This window comes from Anopheles coluzzii, chromosome 2, assembly GCF_943734685.1.
Source record: "Anopheles coluzzii chromosome 2, AcolN3, whole genome shotgun sequence".
Taxonomy (NCBI): Eukaryota; Metazoa; Arthropoda; class Insecta; order Diptera; family Culicidae; genus Anopheles; species Anopheles coluzzii.
This window is the reverse complement of record NC_064670.1, coordinates 14610611-14638239: the sequence shown is the minus strand read 5'-3', so window position 1 is coordinate 14638239 and position 27629 is coordinate 14610611. Positions and strand designations below refer to the sequence as shown.

Below are 27629 nucleotides of genomic sequence, written 5' to 3'. Positions count from 1 at the left end.
AAAAGGTAACAAAGAGAGAGACAAAGAGAGTATCGTTTATGTATCGCTTGATAAAAGCGCAACATCCGAAAGTGGTTCAATAGAGGCGTTGTGCGCGTGCGGGGACGATTGCTGATTCGTTTGTACGGCCAGGCACGTGGATGGAATTGTTCTATTTCACTATTGAAGATCATTATTGAATGATTTATGCTTGTCAATTTTAACAAAAAACGATAAATATAAAAACGAACAGCAAAAAGATGAATTTCACACCACACACGCGGAAGCATCTTTTGCTGTCACTAAAGAAACGCCAGCTTGTTTATTATAATCCGTCTGTTTTGCTTGTCCGTTCCATTCCGAGCAGCCTCTTAACAAACAAAAAAAGCAACCCCCAAAACAGTACTTCACGAGCGTACTCTCATTACTAAACAAACTCTTCGCCACGTCCTCGTCCACGCGTCCAGTGACTCCGGCAACACCACAGCAATCACCCCAACAAACTAATTTGCATAAATTTGCCTACGAGCTATTGACAAAACCAAAGCGCAAACAGAGACCAGCGCTGAAACGATAGAAGCACACCACAGCGAGATCAAGCAGGAGCAGTAGGCGGTGGATAATGTTTTCGGCCCGGGATCTTGAAAGCCACTCGTCCTCAGTGTGTGGACGCTACTTTGGGCGACGATTGTGGCGCGTGGGTCGAACCTCCGGCCACTTGACTTGACCCCTAGGTGGCACAGATGGGGTTTTTGCTGGCACTGTTGCTGGTTCGAAGCGTGCACGGTCAAAGCATTTGCAAAATTTTGCTGCACTTTTCCTTTCGATTTTGTGTCTGCTTTCTTTCACTCCCTACAAATCTTCCGTACTCTTTGGCTAACAGCATTTCCTGTCCGCATCTTTCGGTTTTGCCAAGAAAGGATGTGCCGTACAGAATCCTCCCACGATCCGACTTCCTTCCTTCGCGGCATTGCCTCACTTGCAATCTGATCCTCTTCTCGCCACTCGCTTCATTGCATTGCTAACAATCAGAGATTAGTTTGCCCTAATCTCGTTACCGTCTGTGTGTGCATGTGTATGTGCGGGTGGAGGGTAACGCCGCTCAGGTGGAACGAGTGTTGTGCAACAATGGCAAATCTCAGAAGGTACCCGTGTGATGGTGATGATTTTTTTCCCACCGAGACAATGCAAAATTTCGGAACAGATTTTGGGCGAATGGGAAAAAAGGTGAAGGTGAATCCATTTAGAAAATCATCCACACACACACACACAAAACCTGATCTTGTTTCGAAAGTGAAAATCGAACAGAAACACGAGAGGAGCGTGTAGTTTTTTTTAATTGTAGCGAAAGCGAATTTGAGAGAAATGCAATTTTTGTGCAACAGAAAGCCAGCTTGCGGAAGCGAAGACTTCGTTAAACGGATCTGGTAGCTTAGAGAGGATCATTTCATTACGTTGAACAAAACTAAGTCCACTTCAAACTTTTTTGGTGGATTTTTGTAAGCGTCGAAATGGGAAATCAAATCTGAAGTTGTATTTTCACTCCATTATTTATTCATTTCAAGGGTAATTTTTGGGTAATTTTAGTCCGAGAAACTATTCGGACAAAAATGTACGCAAAAACTCATCCCTAACCAACACAGAGATGCCACACGATCGCGCAGATCGCGCGCGTCTTGCCATTACGTTTTACATACCCCAAACGGGTTCGCAGCGACAAACGTGCACCTGCCTGGCAGCGATATGCAGCAAACCCCGGCACAGTTGCTTGAACTACCCGAAACAACGCTCCGCAACAGCAGCAGCAACAGCAGCAGCAGCAGTACCACCACGAAAACCAGTTCCAGTCCGCACTCGATCGTCAAATCACGATAGCGACGCTCATAAGCGTTTAATTAAAACATTCTACCACCGCTACCGGGGGGCGCTGGACGGCGGTGTGTGCGTATATTAAAACATTTCCATTCCATTCGACGGTGGGTTCCCCGTTCGACACCCCATTCGATTGGATCTTTATTAATTCACTTAATGGAAGCATGCGTAACGAACGCGAACGCGGAGGTAGAATTGCGAGCGCAAAAAACGCGCAGAAGAAGAATCACCCATTCTCCATTCTTCTCTTCTCTCTGTTGCGCCACTGTTTCGCCACGCGTGCGTTTTGCTGTTTCCCTTTTTCTTAACCCATCTTTCCCTTTTCGCATAGAACGCTCTACTTTCTTTCGCCGACACACAGCGCATCGATCGATGCAATCCTGCCCAACTTTCATTTCCTGCGCTGCTGCGGGCAATAGAGGTGCATTTCCCGTGAAATGGTCGAGCACACTGCTATGCTCTCGCTGTTGCCGCGATCCCGGAGATCATCCCTGCACGCCCCTGTTAGTGTGGTTAATCTTCGCCCACGGGTCGTAACGAGATCTCCCGCAAACCGAGACGAAGAAAGTGCCGGGGATCGAGCCAGCCCGAGCCCGATTTCCGATACTGTACGCTCACCGGGGTCAGGATCGGGAGCAGTTCGCGCAATCGCCGGAAACACCTTACGATCGGACGAGGAGGATCGGAGGCAGTGTAGGAAAAAAGGTCTTGAAAGGAGATTGGACTACGTTACCGCAGGCTTCAGGATGTAGGAATCGTGGGAAAGCAGCAGCAGCAGCGAATCTTCAGGAGAAATTCATTCCATTGAGATGATATTATTAATGATATCGAGCTCGATAGAAGGGAAGGGAAATTTACATCTGCAAGGATGAAATGGCAGGAAGTGTGATCAATATGATTGAGCTAGAAAAATGCTTTGAGCTTTTGTTGCAACGGATGGTCGGAGGGTGAAGAACTCAAGAACTTGGTCGTTATAAAGAAGATCCAATATCTCTGGATATCGATGACTAGAACAACGAAGATCAAGGTTACTCTTGGAATATCAAGAGTTTCAAACAATTTTAAACCCTAGCTGATCATCACTGTTACCTGTATAGCTCAATACTGTATGCCACCTCAAAAACCGATTAGCTTCCCTCTTCAACTCTTCAACTCTCCACCGAAAGGACTGATCAAACCAAACTCACTTGACTATGAACCCTTTCTACCGGCCCTTGGGCCTTACATCTTCTTCGATCACGACGACCTAACCTGATTGTACAGTCCACCGACATCATCGGACATTTCGGACAATCGCATCAGCTATCAACTCCAGATGCTGACGAACCTAAGGACCTAAGGGCAATGCACAAGAGAACAGCAGAACATACAACGACCCGGACGCACACAAAAAAATCGATGCCAACATAATGCGCACAAATACGCAGGCACACAAAAAAGCAGGCTCAACCAGAGTGTGTCCGTGCGTGCGCACATGGACGAGCACACGCATCGCGCCACTGCCACCAGAAGTTGCCTACTTCTGTGCTGGACCGGTTTTTTTATATTGTTATTGCTGCTGGGTCCTTTTTTCTCGTTTTCGGGAGTGTGTATTTTTTCGCTCAAAACTTCTTCTGCCCAACACACACACACACTCGCACACGCACAGTCCATCACTCCGGGAGCGCTTCATGGTGAGTTTTTCTTCTGCTGCTACAGACTACTGGCTGTACTGGCCCTACTGATGATGCAAAAATTCCGGCAGCAAACGTTCAAGGGCCCCGAACGCAGAGCAGGTAGGGCGAATGGCTGCCAGTGGTCTGCTGGATGGCTGGCTGGCTGGAGTAGAGACGCAAGAGGAAAGGTCCGGGGCGAGCAAAGAGAGGACGAAAAAAAACGTGGGAAAATCAGTTTTTACACACAGAACGGCACGAAGCGCAGAACAATCGAAACGCGTCGAGGGAACCCGTAGCAATGAGCAGCAGCAGCAGCAGCACGCAGGTAGATAGCGCACCCCGGCCGAAGGGACGTTGCCTTCTTTTGCTTTCCCAATTCCAGGACTCGGTACTCACGCTATTCCTTCCCTTGCCGCTCTGCTGAAGATCCTTTTGCTGCGAAGATCTCCGACGTCCGATTATGTTATTACGGTCGTATTGAGCAATGTTGGCCGCGTTCAACGTCGTGCGTCCAGTGCATCACGTGTACTTGTAACTGAGATGTAAAATGATTTGCAAAACGTACGCAATCAACCAACATGGGATGAATGGGAGCATTCACGATATGATGCGGGCTGTCAGCCATCAACTTCATGGTGAGGTATCGCATCGTAGTAGGCCGTTTTGTGGCGCAACATTCCGTTACTTCCTCGCCAGATGATCGATCGACCCCCGGTCCTGCGGGCCCTTCCAGAAACGGAGAAAACGTCGGTTGGCGACCTCTGTGACCCCCAAACGCTGACGCTCGTCCTCCCTTAGGATTCGTTCGCCCAACAGCATCCCCGTATCATCCCAGCCCGGGATGCAGCCGCACAAGCGAAGTGATGCAGCATCCTCTTCCCCTTGCGGTGCTGGACGCAGCCTGTTCTTAGAAAACAAAACAACTTCCACAGCGCAGAACCCTCGCGTAACGGACGCAATCCAGCAAGCAAGAAATCTGGACGTTCCTAGGTGCTGCAGTTTCGCTTCTTGTTCGCTTTGCCACGTTCATCCGGGATGGTCATAATTTGCAAAAGGAAAAGAAAAGGGGCAGCCAAAGATTCCCGAAACGCCCCGAGACGAACGCTGCGCTCGTAATCACACGTCTGTCAGTCCTTTCCTGGGGTCCTTTCTGGTACGAGCGTTTTGCATACTGTGATGAAGGAGGCGACCCTTTACAAAAGCCGGCCGTGTCTCGAGGAAGGGTCTCCGCGTTGAATCTGAGCTTTAGTGCCATTTAGCGACGGAATCCCCGCTTTGTGTGTCGTTCGCCGTACAATGGTCGATGGCGTTTGTGGTGCTCCTTTTGGCTAGCAAATTTGCAGAATTTGAACCTTTAATATCGGCAAACATGCGCACCGCATGCTAGGGATGAGCTAAGGCAATAGAGAAATGGCAATTTATCTTCCAGCAACCGATCCTCCTATTTAATTAACGGATAAATCGATCTTTTAACGTTAGAATTACCAAGACGACGAGGCGTACGATTAAGAGAACAGAGTTCTGCATGCGCATCTCGCATAATTATGTTGTGTTTTTATAATGAAAAACCTTTCATTTTAACTTCACAATAACACGGATTCCACCGGCAACGGTATAGCACTTGAAACCCTTATTTCGGTGCTGCCCCATCCGCCCTTGACTTGGCTACACTTTCTCCTCGCAGGCCCTTGGCCCGTGGTAACTCTCTCGTCCCGAAAAGTCCCGTTAGCGAAAAGGATCAGCGTGCTGCCTACCAAACCCATGCGATATGTTACATTCGTCCCGGACCAAGAAGGAAGCCAAGAAGATGAGGCGAAAAAAACCGCCTCACACTTTGGCAGCAGCATCCACCCGGTTTCACAGCGTTGTGGCCCGATCGGCGCGTGCTATCGATCTCGGTTAACTCGGCAGTAGAAGGGCTTTCGCCACCGATGTTGATGGCGTTTTTTTGTGTGTGTGTGCAAGTTACAGCTTTTTTTTGTCCACTTACTATATCGGGATCCTTGCAGTCCGTTCGTTTTTTTTGGTTGTTATGTTTTGGTTTGTATGTCTCGCACACTCCAAAACATCGCTGCACGATCTGCATAAACCAGCAAACGGACCACAAAGGAGAGATCGACAGCAGGAAAAAAACAACATTCTGAGTCTGTCCCTCCTCCGAGATGCACTTTTTTGTGACCAAGTTTTTCGGAAGTTGAATCGACGTTTTTTGTTCTCTCATCTGTGTGCAATGTTGGGAGGATTGTTGATAAAAATGGGGATTTTTTTGATGATGCTACCGGCGGCATCCCGGCTCAGCTGTCGCGTAAGCATCGTTACAATTTGTTTGTTTTTATTTTTCGTATTTATTGTCACACCAAACAAGTGCACAGCACAGTGCTCTGATGGTGTCGATGAAAGGCGGTTGTGGATAAATGGATGAATAATGTTATAAAAAGCATTTCAATCATAGTTTGTTCCATTTAACCTTTGCCTAAAGCCTTTAACTGTTGGGTCGGTCCTGAGGTACAGTCGTCAACTTTGCACGCTCCATCCCTTATGGACCAAGTACTCTCTATACTGACTATCCTGCTTTGAGCTATCAATAAGTCACTGATATCGGTGGCTTAGCCAGACCTAGACGAACGACAGTCGTCGCGCCATATAAGAAGATAAAGCAGTTGGCTCAACCATCCATTTCATGCAACCCGTTAACCCTCTAATTCATGCGTACTACTGACAGGATGTTATCAAACCTGTGCCATTGAGTTCAGTTCAGTTTCACAAAAAATAGACATGTTCATTCAGAAACATATGCACCTTACAAACACACACACACACACAAACAAAACCTTGTTGACCCTCTCTCCCATTGTCGTGGAATTATATCAGCTTCCCCCTGCCTCGGGTTAGTGGCCCACAGCGATGCATGATGCAACGAGCAAACTGTAACGGGGCATTCGGGGCACCGCAAAAGCACCGCAAAACTCACGTCCCAACCACGAAGATGTGACCCCGTTGGTTAGGCCCCTGCCTTCCTTTTTTGTTGCTCCATTCATTTTTAGATAACGGAAACGGTATCCAAAATCCAAGCCTGAAAGAAAAACGCTCACACGAAAAGCTCACCCAAAAACGGACATGTTCACATCCGATAACGTTTCGGGCAGGCCGACGCCTCGGTCGAGTGGCCATTTTCCCAGGGCTGGTGGCAAGTTAGGATTTGTTTTGGGAGAAATAATCACCACTCCACGGAGCACAGAAGCCCCGAACCGACCTGAACCTCCGTCTGGCTCAGCGATTGCCCTGCAGCTCCCAAAACTGCCACCGACTCAAACGTTGCCGGCAAGCATCAAAACAGCCTGGGGTTGTATAGTTTAATTTGCAATTTTCATACCGCAATTGGCATCGAGATTCGAACACCAGCGCGTGTACGACAATGTAGCTGCAAGGTGCCACACAATGCTTTTTGCGCAACCCACTAATTTACACATGCGTTTATGCTGTCCTTTCTGAGCTTCCCTTGTTTTTTTTTTGCTTTCATTTTCAGAAAGGTTGTGGACGAAAAAAAACAACAACAGCTGGCAAAATTCTGTAAGCCATTGCCGAAAGTTGGCGACAAAAACGCCACCCGGCAGTGGACGGGATTCGGTCAAGAACCAAGATCTATTTTCAGCCCTCCCCTGTTCGTGGTCGAATGGGGCAAAAAATCCGACCCCAGAAGTCACTACAAACAAGCCCCGGCCAAGACAAAGTGGACAGGTAAGCAGTTAAAATAAAATACCAAAAAAAATAGAAACAGACACACACACACGCGCGTACAAGACACCTTCTCTGGTACAATTTAATTCATAATTTAACACAACGTTACCGGCGCGAACGTGTGTTAGCAACAGTGGCCGGGCCGCATCTCGCCCGCGGTACGGAACCGATGAGGCCAGCAGAACCGCACCAGCACGTTCCTATGGTGCGTTCATTCACACATTTCCTGCCCGCGCTTGGGGAGGAGGGGGAGGTGTAGGGGTGGGTAGGTTCTGGGCACAGCTTAATCCACCCCTCCGGTACATGGCGATGAGGGTGGGCCACCCGGCTGGCGCTGGGTTTCAGGGCTACATGGGGCTTGATGGGACGGCGCGATTGGGGGTCGTGTTATGTACCCACTGTAAACAACGGTGTTGTACGGTGTGGAGGACGCATCCATCCCCCTGCTCCGCTGACCGGGTGGACAGGAAGTGGACAATGGAAAACAATAACACTTCTTGAAGAAAAAACGTGATTCTTCTTGAACAAGAGATACAGCGCTCCAGCTGTGGAATCAAGTTGTGCATCCCTTAACGTCTTCATTTCGGAACCATACTTTTGATTGTGGTCTCTCTTGCTCTCTTACCTCGTCATCCCTGATCGATCCACCAACCAATCGATTGTGTGGTGTGTGTTTGTGTGATTGTAAATCATTTAAACCCCCCCCCCCCTGTGTTGCGCTGAACCACGCACAAATGGGCTGTTTTCGCTTTCGGATGCACTTTCGGTGCCTCGTTTGGCGATTCCGGCTGTCGCAGCATTATTGGCGTTATTTTTTTTTTTCTTTTTTTTTAGTTCAGTTACCCAGTCAGTGGCGCGAGTGGCCAGTGGCCGGCGAGTCAATGGTCCACAAAAAGCCGGGCTTGTTTTGATCGTACGACAGTGTGGGGTGCGCTGACTCGAAACATTTAACATGCCTGCTGTACGAGTGTTTTTCTGGCATTTGTGTTTATTTAATTTACTTACAATGATCAGTGTTGCTATTTTTTTTTCTTTTTTGCTTCGATTTTTTAAAAAGAGCATAATAGTGATTTTATTATATAATGATCAACAACAATGAAGGTGGATTTTTTTAGAAGCATCGTTGAATTCATTGACCATAAAAGGTTGTTCAACTGTTGAAGCCTCTTTGGTCGGCGTTAAACAGGATATAATAACGTATCTACAAACCGAAACCAAGGCTTCATCTTTAGATTGAGCCCAACAAAGGGTCTTTTTCTAATCGAGTAGTATCTTTAAAACGAAAACATCTAAAATCAATCATTATGATGTTTAACGGTACAAAAAAACTCTCAAAATGTCTGAAGATGAGTTTGTAAGATATGCAATCAACCTTGTTATTGTTCTACATGACGCCATTGCGCTGCTAAATCGACAGTCGACTCGCGTACCCACGATTGAATTGAGCCGAAGATCGGAATTCACTTCTGCCCGCGACAACTGACATCTTCGTCCATCCTTCCTGCACCCCTTCCCCCCCCCCCCCCCCCCCCACCAGCACGCAGAGTTCGATTAGAGGGCTGCTGAGGATGGTACCGCACCAACCAAACAAAAGAAAAAGAACAAAAAAGAACAAAAAATTGCCTCCAAAGCCCATTTAACGCCGGCCAACATTAAATTTTCATTTCTATGGCGAAATTTAATAACCCTTCCGCTGCGTGCTGAACCGTCCCTGGTGCACCACCACCACCACCCCCTCCGCTCCGGGACGCAGGAGCAGCTCCGGGCCCAAGCGCCGTCAAAGCCAAGCGCCATCTTTCTTCGGATCCTTTTTCAAAGGCGAAATGAGGACTGAAATTGAAAGCAAAAGAAGTACAGCGAAAGAAAGAAAAAAACACACACACACACACCTAAATGAAAGTCTTTCCCGAAGGGTGCGAGATGGGGGGGAGGAGGGTGGGTGGACAATTTAGTGTGTGCAGGCGAACTGGGCTAGCTGGAATGAGGGAGGAGAGAGAAAAAAAAACCCTAAATTAATCTCCAAAAAATGTAATCAGTTTTCCACCGCCGTTTCCTTATCTTGCAACCCACCCCCCGCTTCCCACCCCTCTTGTGCCTGTCTTCAATATCGGACAGCGCGAACCCTTCATCCTCAGACCACCGCACGGCACCATCACACTCCACCACACCCTTTCCACTCCGTTGGGCTATCTGTTTAAACTTTTCTTCTCCAACAACCCACACACACACACACACGTACACTTAGAAACCTCCAAAGAATTCGCCCCCCCATTCTTTTTTCGCCGAAAAAAGGATGCTGCTCGTGGCCGGCAACAGCGCAATCCAGCAAGAAAGCCGGCCGAGGAAGAAGAAGCGTAAAAAAAACTTCCTCCCATCTCCACCCACCAACCAAAAAAAACGCCCGAAACTCATCGTCAGCTTCAGCTTGGTGGGGGGGGGGGGGAGGTGTGTGGTGGGGGGGGGGAGGTCGTGAAAAACGGAAAGACCACAGTTGATCAACGACATAAATTCGACCAGCATGCTTTCCATGGGAGAAGAAGGGGTCAACGGGGGGGAGAGAGAGAGAGAAGGATACAGAGAGAGGGAAAGGGGTGAAGGACATGAAGGGTTCCTTTGCAAGATGCAAACGATTGGTGGATGGAACGTTGAAGGATGCAAATGCGAGAGGAGAGCGAGAGAAGATGAATAAAAAAAATAAGGAGACGGGGAAAACCGACGGGGAAAAACCAACACCACGCGAACTGTTAACGAATTAAAAGCAACAAACGCGAACTGAAAAAGAAAAAAAACGGCATGTCCTACCCCCTCCCTCTCCACGGGCGCGTTGCTAAGAAACTCACCCCGCCCCGGGCCTCCTTGGATGGATGGGCCTTCAAGAAAACAACACCAACAGGGGTGTTCGGTTCTATTTGCTTCGATCAGCCAGCCATCCAACACTGCACTAGGAGTAGGTTGTTACTCGTTGCCTTTTTTTAATATCTTTTTTTTCTCCTTCTTCCCAAACCCAGCCAAACCCTTCCGCTGGGGAAAAGTGGAAGAGGAAAACGCAGGGAGGGAGAAAAAAATTAAAATCTTTAAAAAAGACTCGCCCATCAACTCTTGCTCCCCGGCAAGGGAAAAAGGGTTCTTTCTAGACTAGCCAACTACAGAGTGTGTGTGTGAGATAGAGAAAAGGATAAAGAGTAGAAAAAAAGTGTTCGCGACGACGCAGAATTATGCGTAAATTTTTCGCTTACGCACTCGGCAGGATCGCTCGCTCTCTTTCTATCCCTTTTCCCCTTTGGTCTATGCAAGATTCTTTTTTTCTTCATCGGCCACCCCTTCGCCAAAATCGATTGTGGAAAGGGGATGGAAATTAAAACACCCAGCCTTAGCGCCATCAACCACAAAGGGAAGCAGTTTTTTCCTCTCCTTCCCTAAAAGCGGCGTAAAAAATTTGGAGAAAAACTTCATCTGATCACTTTTTGATACACTAAAATACTTTTCTCTACTTCCCTGCACAAAATGTCTCAAACACTGCACATACATGCAGTCCCCATGTGTCCAGTTGCCCAACTCATACGTTTGCAACGGCCACGAAAGGCGTTCGCGGCGTTTGGCGCGCTTCCGACTGCAATCATTCCCAGTGCCGCGTTTCATCATCCATCATTAAGCGGCCGGCTCGAAGCAACGCCAGGGCTCGGCACCGACACGCCAAACCCTGATCTCTTTGCGCGTCCTCTTACGCGTGAAGGTATGCAGCAGCTTGAATGCTTCGCACGAAGGGGAAGTAATGACGACGGCAACGATGATGATGATGATGACGGTACAAGCATGCGGTTGAAATCGATTGCGTCTGTGTACGGGGCAGGGGTGCACGATCGGGCTCTGGCGTGCGTGTTTGTGTGTTGGTAAGCAGTGAAGGAGAGGGAGAGACAGTTGCGCTCGCCGATGTGCCAATGTCAAGGAGAGGAGAACGCAAAGAGAGAAAAAAAATGCGTCTGAGCGAGAGAGACGCTAACGTGCTCGCGGTGGATAAAAAAGCCGAAAAAAGGCCAGTGCATTTGTATGGGCAAACTTTTTTATCGATGCGCCCAGCATGTAAACGGGTAGGCAAGGGTGTTTTCTACTGGGAAATTTGTGAGTTTTTTATTGATTTGTTACTTTCGAATAGCAAACTTTGAAAAGCTTGTTTGTAGGAGCATACCATAATTCACTGAAATTAATGATTTTAAACAAGAGAAAGAGATTCTTCATCAATGAAAAGAACCGCGACACAAACATTATAATTCTAGAGTTTATTTTTACACTTTCATTCTTTACAATTTTATTGATTGGACAACTTCTGTTTAAAGTCAGCTCAATACTGCTTCAATTGCCAAGGAGTTTTCATTTGATCCTCAAGAGATAAGATGGGTGTTTTAGAAGCACTTTTCGTACCAAATTAAACATAAAAAAATGAATTATAGGTAATTAGAAAAATAAACAATCAAATAAAACACAAAAGAGGAGCTCTAATGTATCATCACAACCATGAGAAGAAAAAAATAAAATTCAAATTTCAAAAATAGATAAAGCTTCATTCAGCACTGACAAAAAATACACTCTCATATGACTATTAAATCAATCCAATGCAGACAATTACCATCGAAAAGCCACACCAAAGAAAAGGTAAATAAAAATGAAGCAAAAAAAACTAATCACACTTGTTAAAATCGCTTGCAAACAAATTGTTCTTTTCAATTGTTTTTTTTTATAACCAAACAAACAAAAAACTTCACAAAAACAGATAGTTACAAAAAAGCGAAACTTTTTTTAAACAAAAAAAAGTATCAAAACATTGTAAGTAAGGTGCCACTAGAGCGGATTAGAAGATGTTTTGGTTTTTTTTTAGTACGCACTTTATTCCCCATTTTTTAGGACTGCCGAGTAGTGCCAGCCCTTGAAACGATCATCATCGGTTCTACACACACTCTCTCTCTCTCTCTCTCCCTTTCGTATTCCCCCTCTCTAATTACCACACTATTAAGCGAGAGATTTGCTCTCAAAAATGCACGTAAAATTAAAAATAGAGTGAAAGAGAGCAAAAAGGCACATTTTTTACTCTCCTCTTCGAAGTGTTTTCTCGGAAAATGAACACTCACACAGCCAGTAAAAAATGTCAGCTTTCTATCCCGCTCGCACCCTAACACATTTCTAACCAGCACGCTAACTCGCTCACTCACCCACAGCCAGGCCGATAGAGAAGGAAAAAAAACTCACACCACCAGCAAAACCGTTCGTTCCCTCACACTATCTCTCTCTCTCTCTCTCTCTCGCTCTCCCGTGCTCGACAGCTTTACACATACACACAGCGACCAGAGATTCCTGAAACGTGATGCGAGATTAAAAATGTGCGTGAATCGTGAACCGAAAAAAAACGGAGAGCGGACCCCTGCAACCGACCGAACGAACGAGAAAGACAGAGCATGTGTGTGAGAGAGAGCGCGCGCGAGCACGACCAAAAAAGAGAGAGGGCCCAAAACGCTAGCCGAATTTTTTCCAAACTTCTTGCCCTCACACACGCGCGTACACTAGAGCACGGTGTGCGGTGTGCGAGCACGCTCTAAACACACACTCACGCCGTACCCCTTAGGCCAGCAGCAGCAGCAGCAGTGGCAGTAGCAGCTTGCGCCGATCCCAACACCGGGAGAGCCCGTTTGTTGAACAACAACTGTGCGATTCGCAGCACGCACCACCTCTGCACGGAGCCGAAGCCGTCGTCGTCATCGTCTTTGCCGTTGTACCCGCGCCGCCAATCATCGTCGTCATCATCGTCGTCAGCCGGGACGGCGCGAGTTCAGCTTCATTTCGATGTAACTTTCCGACTTTCATGGACGTGCGTGTCGTCGTCGTCGTCGTTCCGGTACCGGTGTGCTTTGCGGGAAGCTGCAGTGTTTAGTGTCTAAAATTGGTGGTGTGCAGCGCGTTTCTAGTTGTTTTTTTTTACTTTCGTTCAGTTTAGTTCCCAAAACATTTGGCCATATTTTGGCCCTCGCCCACAAAAAAGGCAGCGCAGTTTTTTTTTGTTTTGCCCTCTGTTTTGGGTAGGAGTTTTTCTCGTTTTTCGTCGTTTTTTTTTTGGTTTTGATTTTGATTTTCACCCGCGTGTGCTGTGTGTGAGTGGTCGTGAACGGTGTAAAGAGTGATTTTTTTTTGTCGGTTTCGGCCATCGGAGCATACCTTTTGCTGCATTTAAGGGCCATTTCTGTCAATCGATCGAAGCACTCGGTGAGTTATGGGTGGTGATGTGTGGGTTTTTTTTACCAAAAAAAAAGCAGTGCGTGTGACAGTTCACCTCACCTTAGCGCGTTTTCCCAACAAAAAAAAAAACAATCGAGAGAGAGAGATAGAGAGAGCGACAAAAACCCTCCGATAGGCAACAGTGAAACTACGAATAGAAGGGAAATGAAAACAAAAAAAAACCGGACAGAGCGCGGCAGCGCAGGCCACGGTGGACCCGGGGGAAGGGCTTTGGATTTTCGGCCAGCGCTCCGCGGGTCAGAACCAAGTGCTTTACGCTTGCGTGAGTGCAAAACGTTCACCGTTTTACACAAAGTGACATTTTCGTGCGCGCATCCCCCTGCGTGTGCTCTTGTGCGTGCGTGCGTGCGTGTGTGACTAAAAATCCGAGTGAAAATGCATTTCTAGCTGCTCACAGTGCGTTATGTATTACACCTTTTTTTTGGTGTCAGAAGACAACAACAACAACAACAAAAAAACCGCCCAAACACGTGTATGTGTGTGTGTGACTTTTTGAATTGCGGAATTGCTATGTGCGTGTATGGGTGTCGAAAATTTCGGGTTTCGAAAAAAGTTTTTCCCACTTTTTCCACCCACCTTCAAAATGAAGAAGAAAAAAAAGCCCCCGCTTTTGCTCCCCGCGTCCCGGGGACCATTTCGAAACTCGGGGGGGGGGGGGGGGGTGGTGTGTTGCATCGGAAGTGTACCGTGACTGATAATAGAAGGGGGGGGAGAGAGGCCGTTCGGTGGATGGTGCTGTGGGCCGTTTTTACCGCCATCTAACCGTTTCGTTTCCCTGGCGCTCGTTTTTTTTTCGTCATTTTCGTTCGCTCTTCTCTTCATCCCGAGTCATCGCCAGCGGCTTTGTTAGTTTTTGGCAGGTTTTTTCGCCGCTTGTCAGTGGGTGGGCCAATGGCTGGGGGAGGAGGAGTGGGTGGGTTAGATTTTCTGCGTGGAAGCGAGCGAGGAGAAGGAGGGGGAGGGGGTTTAGATGAAGCGACTTGCACACACACACACATATACACACAGCCAGCGCACCCCCGCAAGCCTCTCTGTGTGTATGTGTGCATCGTGCCGCTTTTTTTCTGTGCAAACTGTGTCTATGTATGTGTGTGTGTGTGTGCATGGGATTTTTTAAATGCTGCCCGTGCACCCGTGCGGTGGAAAATTCGGGCCCCGAAAACGTGCCTCCCGGCTGCCCCTTTTCCCGCCCCTACTCCGCGGCGCACGCACTTGTCGACCTACCCCTCCTTTAACACCCAACCCAATCTCAGGCGCGTCTTGTAGAGTAGTAGCTAGCAAACTCTTTCTTTCCCTCTTTCTCTCACTCACGCTCGGAAAATACCTTTTTGGTAGGAAGAAAAAAATACGCTGGTCCCCGTTGACGCCGTCAGTGCCGAGCTGTGCGGGCATTTTCGGGTGGAATATGTCATTCGAGGTTTCATCATCATCATCATCATCTTCGGCGTCCGTTTTCTCGACCAATTCCACAACGTCCCGGGTGAAAAAAAAACGGGTGGGGAAAAGGATTTTCCGCAAACCACCCAGCAACCAACCGAAAAAAAAGAAAAGGCGCCGAATACACGATCGGACACACTTTATGTGCAACTCCTCGTCGTCACATAGGTTTCCCCCCGTTCGCTTGCCGCGTTTGAAATTTGCCTCAACCATCCGCTTTACCGTTTCCTGGCGGGGCGGCCCAGGTAACGGACGGCATAGTAGGCTCTGCTTTTTAGCACCCTTTTGCTTCGTTTGCTTGCCCGATGCAGGGGTTAGAGCGCTGAAGAGGGGGGGACAAGGGGAGGGCCGTTTCTGCTGGACCGGTTTTTTGACAATTTTCGGTACGGGCTAGGGCTCAATGCTATGGCCCGTCCGATGAACGCGGGAGTCTCGACTCCCCCCACGTGCCCCACGCGTCCACCCGTCGATTGCTTCCGGAAAGTCAAACTTTTTGCGCGCGCGGCCGAAAAAAAAAAGAGAAAACCCTCTTCAAAAAACCCCCCACACCACACCACCCACTCAATACACACACACACACTCACCAATTTGCACACTCCAGCATCGTGCACACACAGAGTAGGCAGGGAAGAGAGAGAGAGAGAAAGAGAGGAGTATGCAGCGGCGGCTGCTACTACTGCTATCTGTGTGTGTGTTTGCGTGTATTTTGGACACCGCGTTTTTTTCGATTTTTTGGAAACTCCACCAGATCTAGCAACCAGCGTTGTGAGGGCCCTCCGCTCCGCTCCGTCATCTAGCGCGAACGCACGAGAGAGAGGGTGGAGGGGGCATCGCACCTGCCAAAGTGGGATGGCAACAAACACTTGGGCACGCGGGAGGAAGGGTCTAGGTCGTCGCGGAGGGGGGGTGAAAAAAGGGTCTGCCCCCCATGAAGGAGGGGTTGGGAAAAGGAAAGGGAGGGCGGGGGGTGAAGAAATAAAAACCCAAAATTCACGCAACCCACGCGAACGACCCATCTCCTCACGGGTTGGCGCGTGCGTTTTTTTTCGGTCGTTTGGCTCTCTCTCTCTCTCTCTTGCTCGCTCTCGTGTGTTCCAAAAAAAAAAGGGAATAAGGGATGGGTACCAGGTGGGATGGGGTTAGACGCGCTGAAAAAAAAAACGCAACAGCAGCAATGGTTAACGCGCGCGCAGAGGGTGACGTCGTGACAACGCGCGTTTTTTCTTTCGTGTACGCGCTATGAAAGAGGAAGGCCAGTAGGGCATGGGGGAAGCAGGTTCTCCTTCGACAATTTCCGATAACACACACACACACACACGCATCCCCCTGTCTCAAAATAACGCCACTTTCTTCTCTCTCTCTCTCTCCCCCCTTTGCAGACGTTTTATGAAGAGACGCCACGCCGAACATCATCGACACACCCGCGCTGGCAAATAGACCAAAAAAAGAAACATTCGTTTTGAAAAAGAAGAAGAAGAAGAAAAACGTCCTCCTCCCCACTACACTCCGCCGGAAAGTAGTGAGACGTACGTTGTGTGCGTGTGTGTACGTATGTGACAAGTTAGTGACAAGAGGTAAAAAAAAACCCCGTTGTGCCGCGGAAAGAAAGTTTGATGCGCCGAAGACAAATCACGTAGCAAAGGTGCAACAACAACAACAGCAAAAAAACGCAACCCATTCATAGCGGAATATCATCCCTCGAGGGAGGTGGGAGTAAGAAAAAAAAGGCCGGAAAAATCGACATTTGTTTTTGGAACCGTTCCTTGACAAGTCCCGAGCGCGCGCGAGACGTAAACCGTTTGCACTAAACATTCAGACAAATTGTAGGAATTGCGGGGAAGGAAATTGTTGTGCGTTTTGTGCAATTTTCCTCATTTTGTATGTGTGCGTGTGTGTGTGTGTGCGTTTAGTGTAAACCGCGTGTGAAGTAGTGCTTGCGGCTTGGTGGGTGAAAAGGTGCGTGCGGTAGCGTTTTTTTTTTTTTTTGGCGACACCACGGATCCCCGCAACGGCTCCAAGATTCTCTCGCTACAGCATCCCTACCACCACCATCATCCGAACGCGGGCAGCACGCTGGAGGGCAGAACGATCGAGTACCGGCCCGGTGGCGGGCTGGACTACCACAACTCGCCCCTGATGGCGGAGATACCGACCGGGGACTACAGCCACATCCACCGGTCGATCGATCAGCTCCGCTCGATGAACGAGCGGGGCGTGCTGGGGCAGCTGAACGCGCTGCAGCACGCGGCCGCCGCCGTCGGCAACGGGACCGACCTGCGGTCCGCGCTCGTCCACGACTACAAACCGTACATTAGCGATCTGCGCGCGAACGCCGCCAACGAGCGGCTGATCGACTATGCCGTCGTCCAGAAGCACCATCACCACCATCAGCAGCAGCAGCAGCAGCAGCAGCAGCAGCAACAGCAGCAGCAGCAACATCAGCAACATCAGCAGCAGCAGCAGCATCCTCACCAGCAGCAGCAACAGCACCATCAGCACGCTCCGCCACACCTGCTGGATGATCGGACGGGCAACAACAACAACAACAACAACAACAACCATGAAACCGATCTGCGCATGGTGGAGGACCACAAGCCTCCGCACTACAGTGCGCCGTCCACGCCGCCCACACCGCTAGCGATCGTCGAGACGCAGATGGCAGAGCCGGTGAAGGTAAGAAGCGCATCGCACTTATTTCATCTTCTCCACTGAAGAATCCTTCAAGCAACTTTTCAAACGCCAATTTGAGGCGATCCCGGGAGTGGCGGATGTGTGGATTACTTCCAGGGCCGCCCAAAACTCTAACCTCCCCTCATTCTGGGCAAGCGAAACGTGTCGTTTGCGTAATTAACACCATCTCAGCGATGGACCATTTGGAAGCCTCAGTAATATAGATGCCTCCATCATCAGCTCGTACCTCAATTAAGTCGAATAAAGCGGCTCCTTATGTTGCTAAACGATGCTTTTTAATAGGGTGTGTGCACAAGTGATCTACTTCTTAGTGGGACAGAATCTGAAGAATGATCACTCCACAGAAGTACATTCATTAGCGGGCACTGAAGCAACCGCGGCTGACCCAGTGAGCAGCAGTTGGTTTTGATTAATTAACATTCACCCAACTGTCCGATTAAAAGAGTTTGGGGAATGTGTTTTTTTTGTTTGTTCGGAAATAATTACCCATCGCCCATTCGTTATCATTCCTCCTATTACCGTGGTGTAGTAGATTTGGCGGTTTGACGGGATGAGCCTTTTTGCTGACGTATGTGTTGCTTGTTTATGCTCTGTCCGCTTGCGTAGTTTTGTGTGTGATGATGCTTCACTCGTGCAATTGCGTGAGTGTTGATTGATTTTTTTCTTCAGTGTTTGTGTCTTTTTTTTTGGCGGGTTCATTTTTCAACGAACCCAAGGAACATTAGTTATCAAAAACCCCCCGAAAGAATGAGTGTGCGGATTTCGGTTGGATGCTCAGCAGCGCATCACGTGCACGTGCGGTGACAAAACGTATGAAGACAGTGCTTACGGCCATTTTCTATCAAAACCACGGGCAGTCCAGTACCCTTGCAGCCCTAGTGTATGACGCAAACTTGCGGGCAAACTTGAGCTCGAACAATTCTTGCGATGGTTCACAGCACATCATCACGGGTGGCTTGCCGTGCGGCCCCCGGGCCGGGTGTGTGTTTGGAAAGAGCTAGTGAGCAGAAGCGCCAAAGATCTAAGGCCCCAAAAAAAACCCCCCGCAGACACAAAATGCGTGCTGTTGATAATGAGTTGAGTACAACTGTCCCCGGTTCAAATGGATCACAAACCCGATCGCGCTGAACCACAACCTACACCGGCGGTCCCCGAAAACGGTGCGCTTTTGTTTGAAAAAAGGTCCCCAGCCACTCCACCGGGATGCCGCCAGGGGACGGGAAAATGCCGCCCGATGAAGTCATTAGCAGCGGCTCGCAACCCGGCCCTTGGAAAATCCATGCATGCGGCCACAGTAGCTCCTCCTACAAACGGGGCAACCGCGCCGCTCCACACGAGCAGGCTGCGTATTGTATGCCAAGCGCGCCATATTTGCAACCAATGCACCCCGATGCTGTTTGCTGCACTTTTGCGCGCGCCTGTGTAATGTTATGCACCTCCCCCCACTCTCCCCCACCCCTTCCCTCACCCTTTCGGGGTGAGAAAACAGGAGGGACTGACCATCATTGCGCAGTGTAGCAGACGCAGCCGTATTAAGACGTACTTATTGTAAGAAATAGGGGGAAGTTGTTGCCTTTTTTGTTTGTGCCTTGCAGCCTACACTTCAATGTATGCTTTATCGATTTTCATGCTAATGGAAGCTGAAGCGCATGCTGAATCGAGCTGTTCTAGCAATAGTGCCCCCCACACACACACACAAACACAGCAACAGGGGGAGAACGCCTAGCCTAGCTTTAGTGTGGTGATCGTGCAGCGGTAAAAGCGATAATTAGCATATTTTAATTATAATTACCTACAGCGCCAATTCGCAACAAACGCACACACACACACACACACACACACACACACACATACAAATGGGGGGGGGGGTTATGTTTCACAGTCTGCTTTCTTCTCACAGGCCTAGGCCTAGCGAATGAAACAATGAGTGAGAGTTTGGTGCAGGAAAAGTGCAGGCGCCCGCGCGATAGAGCGGGAAAGCGCAACGGCATCGGCCGCAACGCAACAATGCACAGCGCCATGCCACAATGCATCGGAGGGCACTTGTTGTTGGGGGAAAACAATGGGCGGAGTTCCTAATCCTGTGGTCCAACAACAAAAAAAAAAACTGCGTGGAAGGACACACGCATTGCTCTGCTTTGCGTTTTAACTGGCGCTTTAATCGGTTGCTGGTTGGGCCCAACTCGGGCACAGCATTTTTCTCCGCCCACTGGGAAAAACGGGCTGGGAAATGCTGCGTTTGGAGCACAAAATAACAAAAAACAGATTTGAAATTTCCCACCCCAGAAGCCTACACGAGCCTATTATATACTTTACCGAGCCCATGCTTGGAGAGGTCCTTTTGTGGTCCCGCTCTCTGACGCCACACGGGCCGCCCGATGAGTTCCATCCATGCGATGCGGGGCTGCGGATCTCTAACCCCCCTTTCCCCCCAACGTGGCCCAGGGATGGGGGAGAGGGAAGAGTCCGATGATTTGCACGCTAATTAATAATCCAAATCCCGATATCATGCAATCGGCCATAAATCTTTGCCGGCCGAGTGTGTGTTCCGTCTTGCCGTTGGGCGGCCGCCTTCTTTCGCCGTCACGAAACCCACTGCGCCAAACTCAAATCACGCGTTACTCGCCCGGTTAGAGCCTTGGTGGTGTTGTGCTTGGCTGAATTAATTAGCTTAAAACGCCTGGTTAAAAAGCAATGAGCCTCTCTAGCCCATTCCAGGGTGGCGCTCCTCTAGGAACGTACTGGCGTTGTTGGGGTGTGGTTGCTTTGTAATGGGCATTGCGTGTGCCCCCGATGCGTCCGAAATGCGTGCATCTTCCGATAGAGAGTACCTTTCTCCCTGTTTCCCCCCCCCCCCCTCCCGGGGGGCAGTGTAAATCATCATGCCGGATCGTGGTGTGGCGATGGTGTGCGAACGCATACGTTTCGACCAATCTGCATATTACGATCCCTGGTCATGACATTTCCCCCCTCTCGTTCATCGAGGAATTCTATGTCGAGCGCACGCTTTTTGGGGCTTTCCAACTCACGATGGAGCCGATGACGACGGAACACCCCGACCAGGCAAAAGAGAAGGGACGCTTCTCGGTGCGATGATGTGTACATCCCCACAACCGCTCTGTTCAATGCCAACTACGGCTAGGAAGTGAAGTTATGGGTCGAGCGCCGCTAAAACCCACTCGACCAAACACTCCTAATCAACGTCAATTTTCGGTGGGAGAGGGAGGTAGGCTGATCGTGTAGATCTCTAGATCTCCCCGGCACAGTGTCACAGCTGCGCTCGACAAAACCCGCTCATTAATGGATTTTGTGGATCTCTAGGTCACGGCGAATTGTTGAAGGGTTTGGAAGTCGCAAGCCGTTGTCCCCCAGATGCAGAGAACGACACGACGCCGTCTGACCTCGCCGTTTGCGCGCGGATTTTTTGGAGATCGTTTGCAACACACACGCGATCTGCGCTGACTTTGTGCGCACCCGTGAACGCATGCGGAAGTGTGAACTTGGCGACTTCGGGGGGGACTAATTTAGCGCCAAAGGTTAGCGCAGCGGCGCTGCATGCGCGAATGCTCTGCTTTTGGCAGGTTTTTGGGGAATTTGATTGGACCTTGAGGTGGACTTGATTGCCTCATCCCAGACACAAATCCCTTACGCAACGGAGACACAGTAGCATCACTGTCTTCCCTGCGTTTGAAGTTTTTTTACCGAACCAAAAGAAGCAAACAAACTCCGGCCCTTTTCAGCAAATGCTGCGTCCAAGCAGACTTCATGCGACGCGGCTTCGCTTTTCCACGCCTTTGCGTCCCTCCGATCCGGTCTGCTCCACAATGTCTGCTCTAATGCCACCGAAAAGTGAGCGCACAAAAAGCAGCGATCAAACGAACCCCTAACATACACATCTACAAACAGAACCTCCTCAGAAACCTTCTCCACAGTAAAAGGGAATTGGGCATGGCGGCTTGCCGGCAGTGGACCGGTTTTCAGGGTCAAGATGTTGGGATCACAGCGCTGCCGCCGCCGCCACGGCGAATTCCGCTTCTTAGCCGAGGTGTCACGCTCGTGCGCAGTAGTTTCGGGTGCGTATAGCTGTGACTGTGACGCTCCGTCTGTGTGCGCACGAACATCGGGGCCAATCCGTTCTAATCGTTGTTTCGATTGAGGAATTGAAGAAGTAGTAAATTCGGTTTGGTTGACGTTTTTTTTTTTAGGTCCACGTAAAGACACTTGTTTCCGCACGACTGTCCATCGTTACGTGCCAATGCTTCAACTCGAGCATTCTAACGTGTTCCAAGAATTGGGTTACAAAAAAGGAAATTGCTGTAGATTACAACCCCGTCAATCTTCAGGGTGTGTGCCCCGTTGCATCATCGCTTGCACCCGGGGAGGCCAAACCTTGAACCCCCGCCATCTTCAGCTGCTGCACTTTTCAGGGGTTTGCTTGTCGCTCGACCGGAAATTGCGCACTGATTTGGTGACAACAATCTCTGTGCAAGAGCGTAGCGGTGAGTGCTGCTGGCCAGCTCATTAAACGCTAAAATCCGCTGAAGAGGCACCAGAAGAAGAAAAAAACCCCTCACACACAGATTAAATAAATTTCGCGACAAACGGTGACATTGTTTCGGTTGACTAATAGCGTTGTGCATTTTGTTTGGTTTACTTGGTGGATGAAGATGAAGGAGTCGGGTTTTTTGTTGGACATTTTACTGGATTGGACCCCTTTTTTTTTGCAACGCTCATCCGGACCTCTATCAGCTGCAGGTTCAACACTCGCGGGTTTTATTAATTTCGGAAGTTTCTTGCGTACTTTTGCGGGGATTTGTACACGCCTGTGTCGGTCCCTTTTGCACCAGTATAATTAAGGCCTCACTTGAGCCAGCGTGTTTGTTTTATGTGCCTCAACTGTACCACACATTAAAGTGCAGCTTTAACAAATCGGTGATTCTGTGTGTGTGCGTTAGTGATTATCGCTTTAGAGTGAGCGTTTTCCTTCTTTTTTATGTCACATTTTGCTTCTGTTGTTCTACCGCTCCATCAACCAACCACCGGCGATTTTCAATCAACCAGAAAGCCTAATCAGCTTTGTTCTGGTAACCACATGCACACACACACACACGGACAGGGAAAACGCGCAACAAACTACAACTGCGTGGGTTGTGGGTTGGCTGCTGCACCCCCCGGGACGGTGTCCGGAGACCCCGGATATTTGATTTTTATTTTTAATGTTTTATAATTTACAATTTTTGCTCGCCCCAAAACCACCCACAAGGGAGGGGCGGGGGGGGGGGGGGGAGGAAGAATGCGCAGCGAGGTCGGTCGGTTGTGGGTGGTTGGTTTTGTGTTGCTGCATGAACGGGTGAATGCATAAAATTTTAATTTCCCGCAATCACAATCGCATGAAAAATCACATGCTCCACCGAGCTCTCTCTGGCCCGGCGACGACATTTGGCTGCGGTTTTAGGACCCCGTTCGGGCATGACATATCGGTTTTCCTGCTGTGGTGGTGATGGTGGTAGCGAGGAAGAACAAATGATGTTATTAATAAATGTAGTGTTCTCTACGCCCCATGTCCGGCTGCTGCCCATCTCTGCCCCAGGCTTTGCCGCGTGCTGAAAATGAAGCGCTGTATTATTATTATAATGTTTTGTGTGTGTATTTCCATTTTCTCTATATGTTTACGCGTGGTTTACGCGGTCATAATCGGGGTGTTTCCCCACCCCAAATTCTAAGCTTTTTAATTAAATCAATTATGAAGCTGGCTGGGTTGTTCATATCGATATTTATTTATTGTTCCCTGATGATCGTTAACCAACCGAGGCGAGCGAGTGGGTTGACTTTTTGCATAATGTGGGGGGGTGGGGGGGGGGGGGGGTGCTAAAAATGCATCCAACTTTTTTCTATTTATTTTCTAATTGGTTGACTAGCTTTAAACAGCTACTAAATGCGCAACATGTCGGAAAAAAAATACAATAAAAACAACTGAACCATCATCTGAACCGATCACCAAACCGTGAGCAAAATGCAACATGCAAGTGTGTTGCCCACGGTAGGATGCGTAGAAAAAAGGGACCAAATAAAGAAGACAAAAAAAACACACACAAAACCACACCGCTCGGATGTGCACACGTGTGCAAAACAGCGAGCTCCGAAAGCGCCCCTCCCCGGGCCGGAACGAAACCAACCGGAGCCAATCTGCGGTCGAAAAAATGCACCCACAGGTCAAAGGTTGCATTTCTGTGCTGCGGTGGTGTGCAGCATGGAAGGTTGATGAGCAAACACACAAACAAAAAAAGCAAAACAGGATTCTGCATAAAAGTGCGCTGAGGTCGTGCGGTGGTTAAATGCATCAGGTACTGTGTGGGAGAGCGGGCGATGCACGTGTGGTTTGATGAGTTTGATTTCGATCCTGGTGATCGGTAGAAAAAAGCACGACCCAGGACACATGAAACAAAAAAAAAACCAGTAATTGAAACGAGGAAGGAAGGGAATAATCACACTCAGCACCATTTTTATTATGTTGCTCTAGCCCGTCAGCAGCAGCAGACTTTTGGAGGGTGTTGTGTGGTGGAAAATGGAAGGAAAAAAACAGACAAAACAGACCAATTGCGAAAAATAACTCCACAGATGCCAATGGTGATGAGATGGGTGTGTGTGGTGTGTACATCATTATTGTGTTTTAGCATCAAACCGCGATACCAAACATTTGTGATTTTATAACACAACACAGAGCAAAAAATAAAGTACGACAGCCCCAGGGTGGACAGGACACACAATCTATCACCTGCCTGGGATGATTGTCCCCCAACGGCGTAAAGAGAGAAGGCATAATTGTGATCTCTTCGGGAGCAAAATATGGAAAAATCGTATGAAAAATGATCACCATCAACGTAATTATCTGATTTTTCACATTAAACTGCTTAAATTACTCTCGTTTTCCATTGCAATTGCATGGCGTTTCTCTTATGTTTGTAACAAAACACTGCTGCACACACACAGTTTGGGCTGTGACGATCATTAAAGTATTTTTTAGCATAAAAGCGACTGCCCGCCTGATGCGCCTGATTAAACTCCGCGAGCAGGGGGCTGAAAAATGGTGGTTCTACTCGTCAGCCCCACACCACCGCCAAACCATTAACGAATAATAGAAAAATCTATCATTTAAAAATGCCCCCCAGCCAGCCAGCCAGTCTCATGCAGCGAATGCAAAAATGCAAATCAAATAACAGAGAATATAACTAGTCGCATAAACACAGATGGCAGCATAAAAAACGGGAGGAATCACAGCAGCAAAAATGCATTCATTTCTAGTCTTTTTTTGTTCTTTTTTCCACTATATTCACGCAACCGAACTGATTGAACACATATCGCAAATCAGGCGTTAGTAATGGTTTACTTTTTTTAATTTTTTTTAACTTTTTGAAATTGTTCCGCCGCTTCATGTGGTTAGTGGACAACAAAATATACGGACGAGAGTGTGTGTTTTTTGCACGTTTGGCGTGCAAACAACAAAAGAGAAAAAAGGGGCAATCTTCAAACATTTTTGCCCACCGTGCGGGAGGGAAAGGGGGGGGGGGGGGGTGAGCAAAATAGGGGGAGAGAGCGGAAGGAGCAGTGTGTTGTGGTGAGTGATAATGTGCTTTTATGTTTGATGGTTTAGCAAATGCTGTATGTAATCGATTGCTGGGTATTTGGGATGGGTGCTTTGCAATAATTGATTCTGGGGGAGATTGTTATGCAAAAAAACCCTTACCACACACGCACAAACGACTATTGTATGATTTTATCCAGTAGGAGTGGGGGGGGGGGGGGTTTGATAAATAATTGCTGAATATTATCATGTTGTGATTGAGTGTGGTTTGTTTGTTTGCCTCTTTTTTCCCTCTAATTTTGCTTCAATCGTGTTCTAATGTTTGTTTTTTCTCTCTCTATTTCACTTTTTTTTTGCAGAGATACGGAAAAGGTCGTAAAAAGGTATGTACATGATGGTTAGCAAATCGTTTTCTGCTCTTAAATTACACACCTCCTCAAATTACCACAAACCGGCTACCAAATGCACCTAGCAAATGCATCTACACTGAGCAGCCCGTCGTCGAATTCAAATAGGATGTAAAACAAATCGTCCGCATTACAGTTTTGCATCCAAATTATACCTTTTAGCTGATAATCTAATTGAATCGACCCCACACCAAACTGCAAACCTCCAAACTCAAACTCGAAAACCATCTCCTTTCCCTTCGATCCGGCTGGTCCTTTCCGGGCTGACATATTTATGACGCGCCCTCTGATGGGCCCCCAACCGTGTGTCTGCTTAGCATATTGCTGTTGCAGTACATCTTTTCGCAATTAGTTGTACTGCCTACTGCCTGTGTGTTCGCTTCTCGCGCGAGGGGGTCCCTCTCCTCACACAAACAGGTGATTGGGCGCTACTTTGGACAGGCGTGGTGTGTCCTGTGAACCCTGATAATAAATGATGATAGAGGCACCTGAACAAAGTTTTTCCCCCGCCAAAAGCACACACACGCTCGCAGGACGATTCAACACATTTCTGCAGCGATGAATCTGCTCAGAAAACCCGTTGCTTCCATCTTCCCCTTTCCCCTTCTTCGCCAGTGTGTGTGCTGATTGACAGTCAGCTGGTCCGGTGGTGTGCTGTCCGATCGCGAGGACACCGCCCATTAAGCTTTCTCCTTCTGGTGGAGCCTTTTTCCTTTCCTTTTTTTGTGTGCAAGCAACACCCCGTACCCAGAGGACGGGTGAAAGGCTCACGGAGTAGCAAGCGATCGCCGCGATAACACGTGATACGCAAATTGTACGCTATCAAAAGACGATAATTCTCGCTCGAAACCACCAACCATCACCCGTGTTTTCTTCCGCTTTTGCGCACACCAATTCCGTGTCCTGTTTTGGTTGCCTATCTTTTTTTATGCTTCCTTCTTCCTTGCTGTCTTTGCGTTTCCCACACGCAAAAAGGAGCGCTTCTACTGTCGCGCCTCTCGAGCATGTGTTACTTTTGGTGATATTGCGCACTTGTTTGCGCTTTTTAATGAGGTTTGTAATTTTTCATCATAATCATCGTCGTTCGTCCACTGGTCTTCGTTGGAAGAATTTAACATTAGCTCGAGCACGGGTGCAGCAGGGACATGGGAACAATCGAGTCCCACGTCAAACGGTGAATCTAACAGCAACGATCAACCGAACCGGGGAGAAGAAGTTGTCAGCGAGCTAATGTTTATGATTTCATCGCCCAAATGTTCCGAGTCGATGTCGATTGCTGTGCCCCTTCGTACGTGTGCACGTCCATTTAGCGCTATCGGTGATGTGTTCTTTCATTTGATCCGCTTTGCCGCGCCCCCCGAACTGCGCGCAACCAGACCGGATGGGAAGCATTTTTGGGGGCTTTAAAACTTAATTACCTTCACGCACTCAATTTGCACTCATCGGCCAAGATCGGCGTTAGACATCGGATGCGTATCGGTTTGATTTCAACAGTTTCAACGCTCGGTCCCCGCTCCGACATTCCGCTTTTGCCCGTTCGCCGCTCGAACGATCGATGCAACTTACCCGCTTAAGAGCCGTCAGAGCCGATTCAGAGCTACAGCGGCGGGGAGATCCATGGCGTGTGATGGTGGGTATGATTTATGGGGTGCACTGTTTGCTGTTTTTTCTCCATTCCCTTAGTATGCACGCAGCGAAGGCAGATGCAAAAAGCTGCCACCGTAACCGGTGGCTTTCAAGATCACACACTCACGCGGGGTAATTGCAATGAGGCCGGCTCCTGGTGGGGAGCCGGCCTCCCCGTTTCGCTGGACATGTTTATGACCATGGGTGTGCGCGTGTGTCCCTTCAGTTTTTTTTCTCTCTCTCTCGTTTTTGCTTGCTGTCGGGGACTTCTTCAGTCCCAAAACACACCAGAGAACCCATGCTGATCTTCATTTGGGTTTCGCTTGATTTATGCGTTTTGGGGGCATTTTTTTGTTTTGT

The 27629-nt window shown here is 48.6% G+C and overlaps 1 protein-coding gene across 2 annotated transcripts in view; it reads left to right on the top strand.

Annotated features, from left to right (window-relative positions):
* The first annotated feature begins 16889 nt into the window (after positions 1-16889).
* LOC120961613 (zinc finger protein squeeze) overlaps positions 16890-27629 on the top strand; it is a 31385-nt gene continuing 20645 nt past the window's right edge. The window contains exons 1-2 of one of the 2 annotated variants that reach the window (XM_049605206.1): positions 16890-17636; positions 25596-25619. In XM_049605206.1, coding sequence (XP_049461163.1) covers positions 17100-17636; positions 25596-25619 — 561 coding nt within the window. In that variant the 5' untranslated portion in view covers positions 16890-17099. The remainder of the gene's footprint in view (positions 17637-25595; positions 25620-27629) is intronic. The other variant, XM_049605205.1, reaches the window with a different exon arrangement.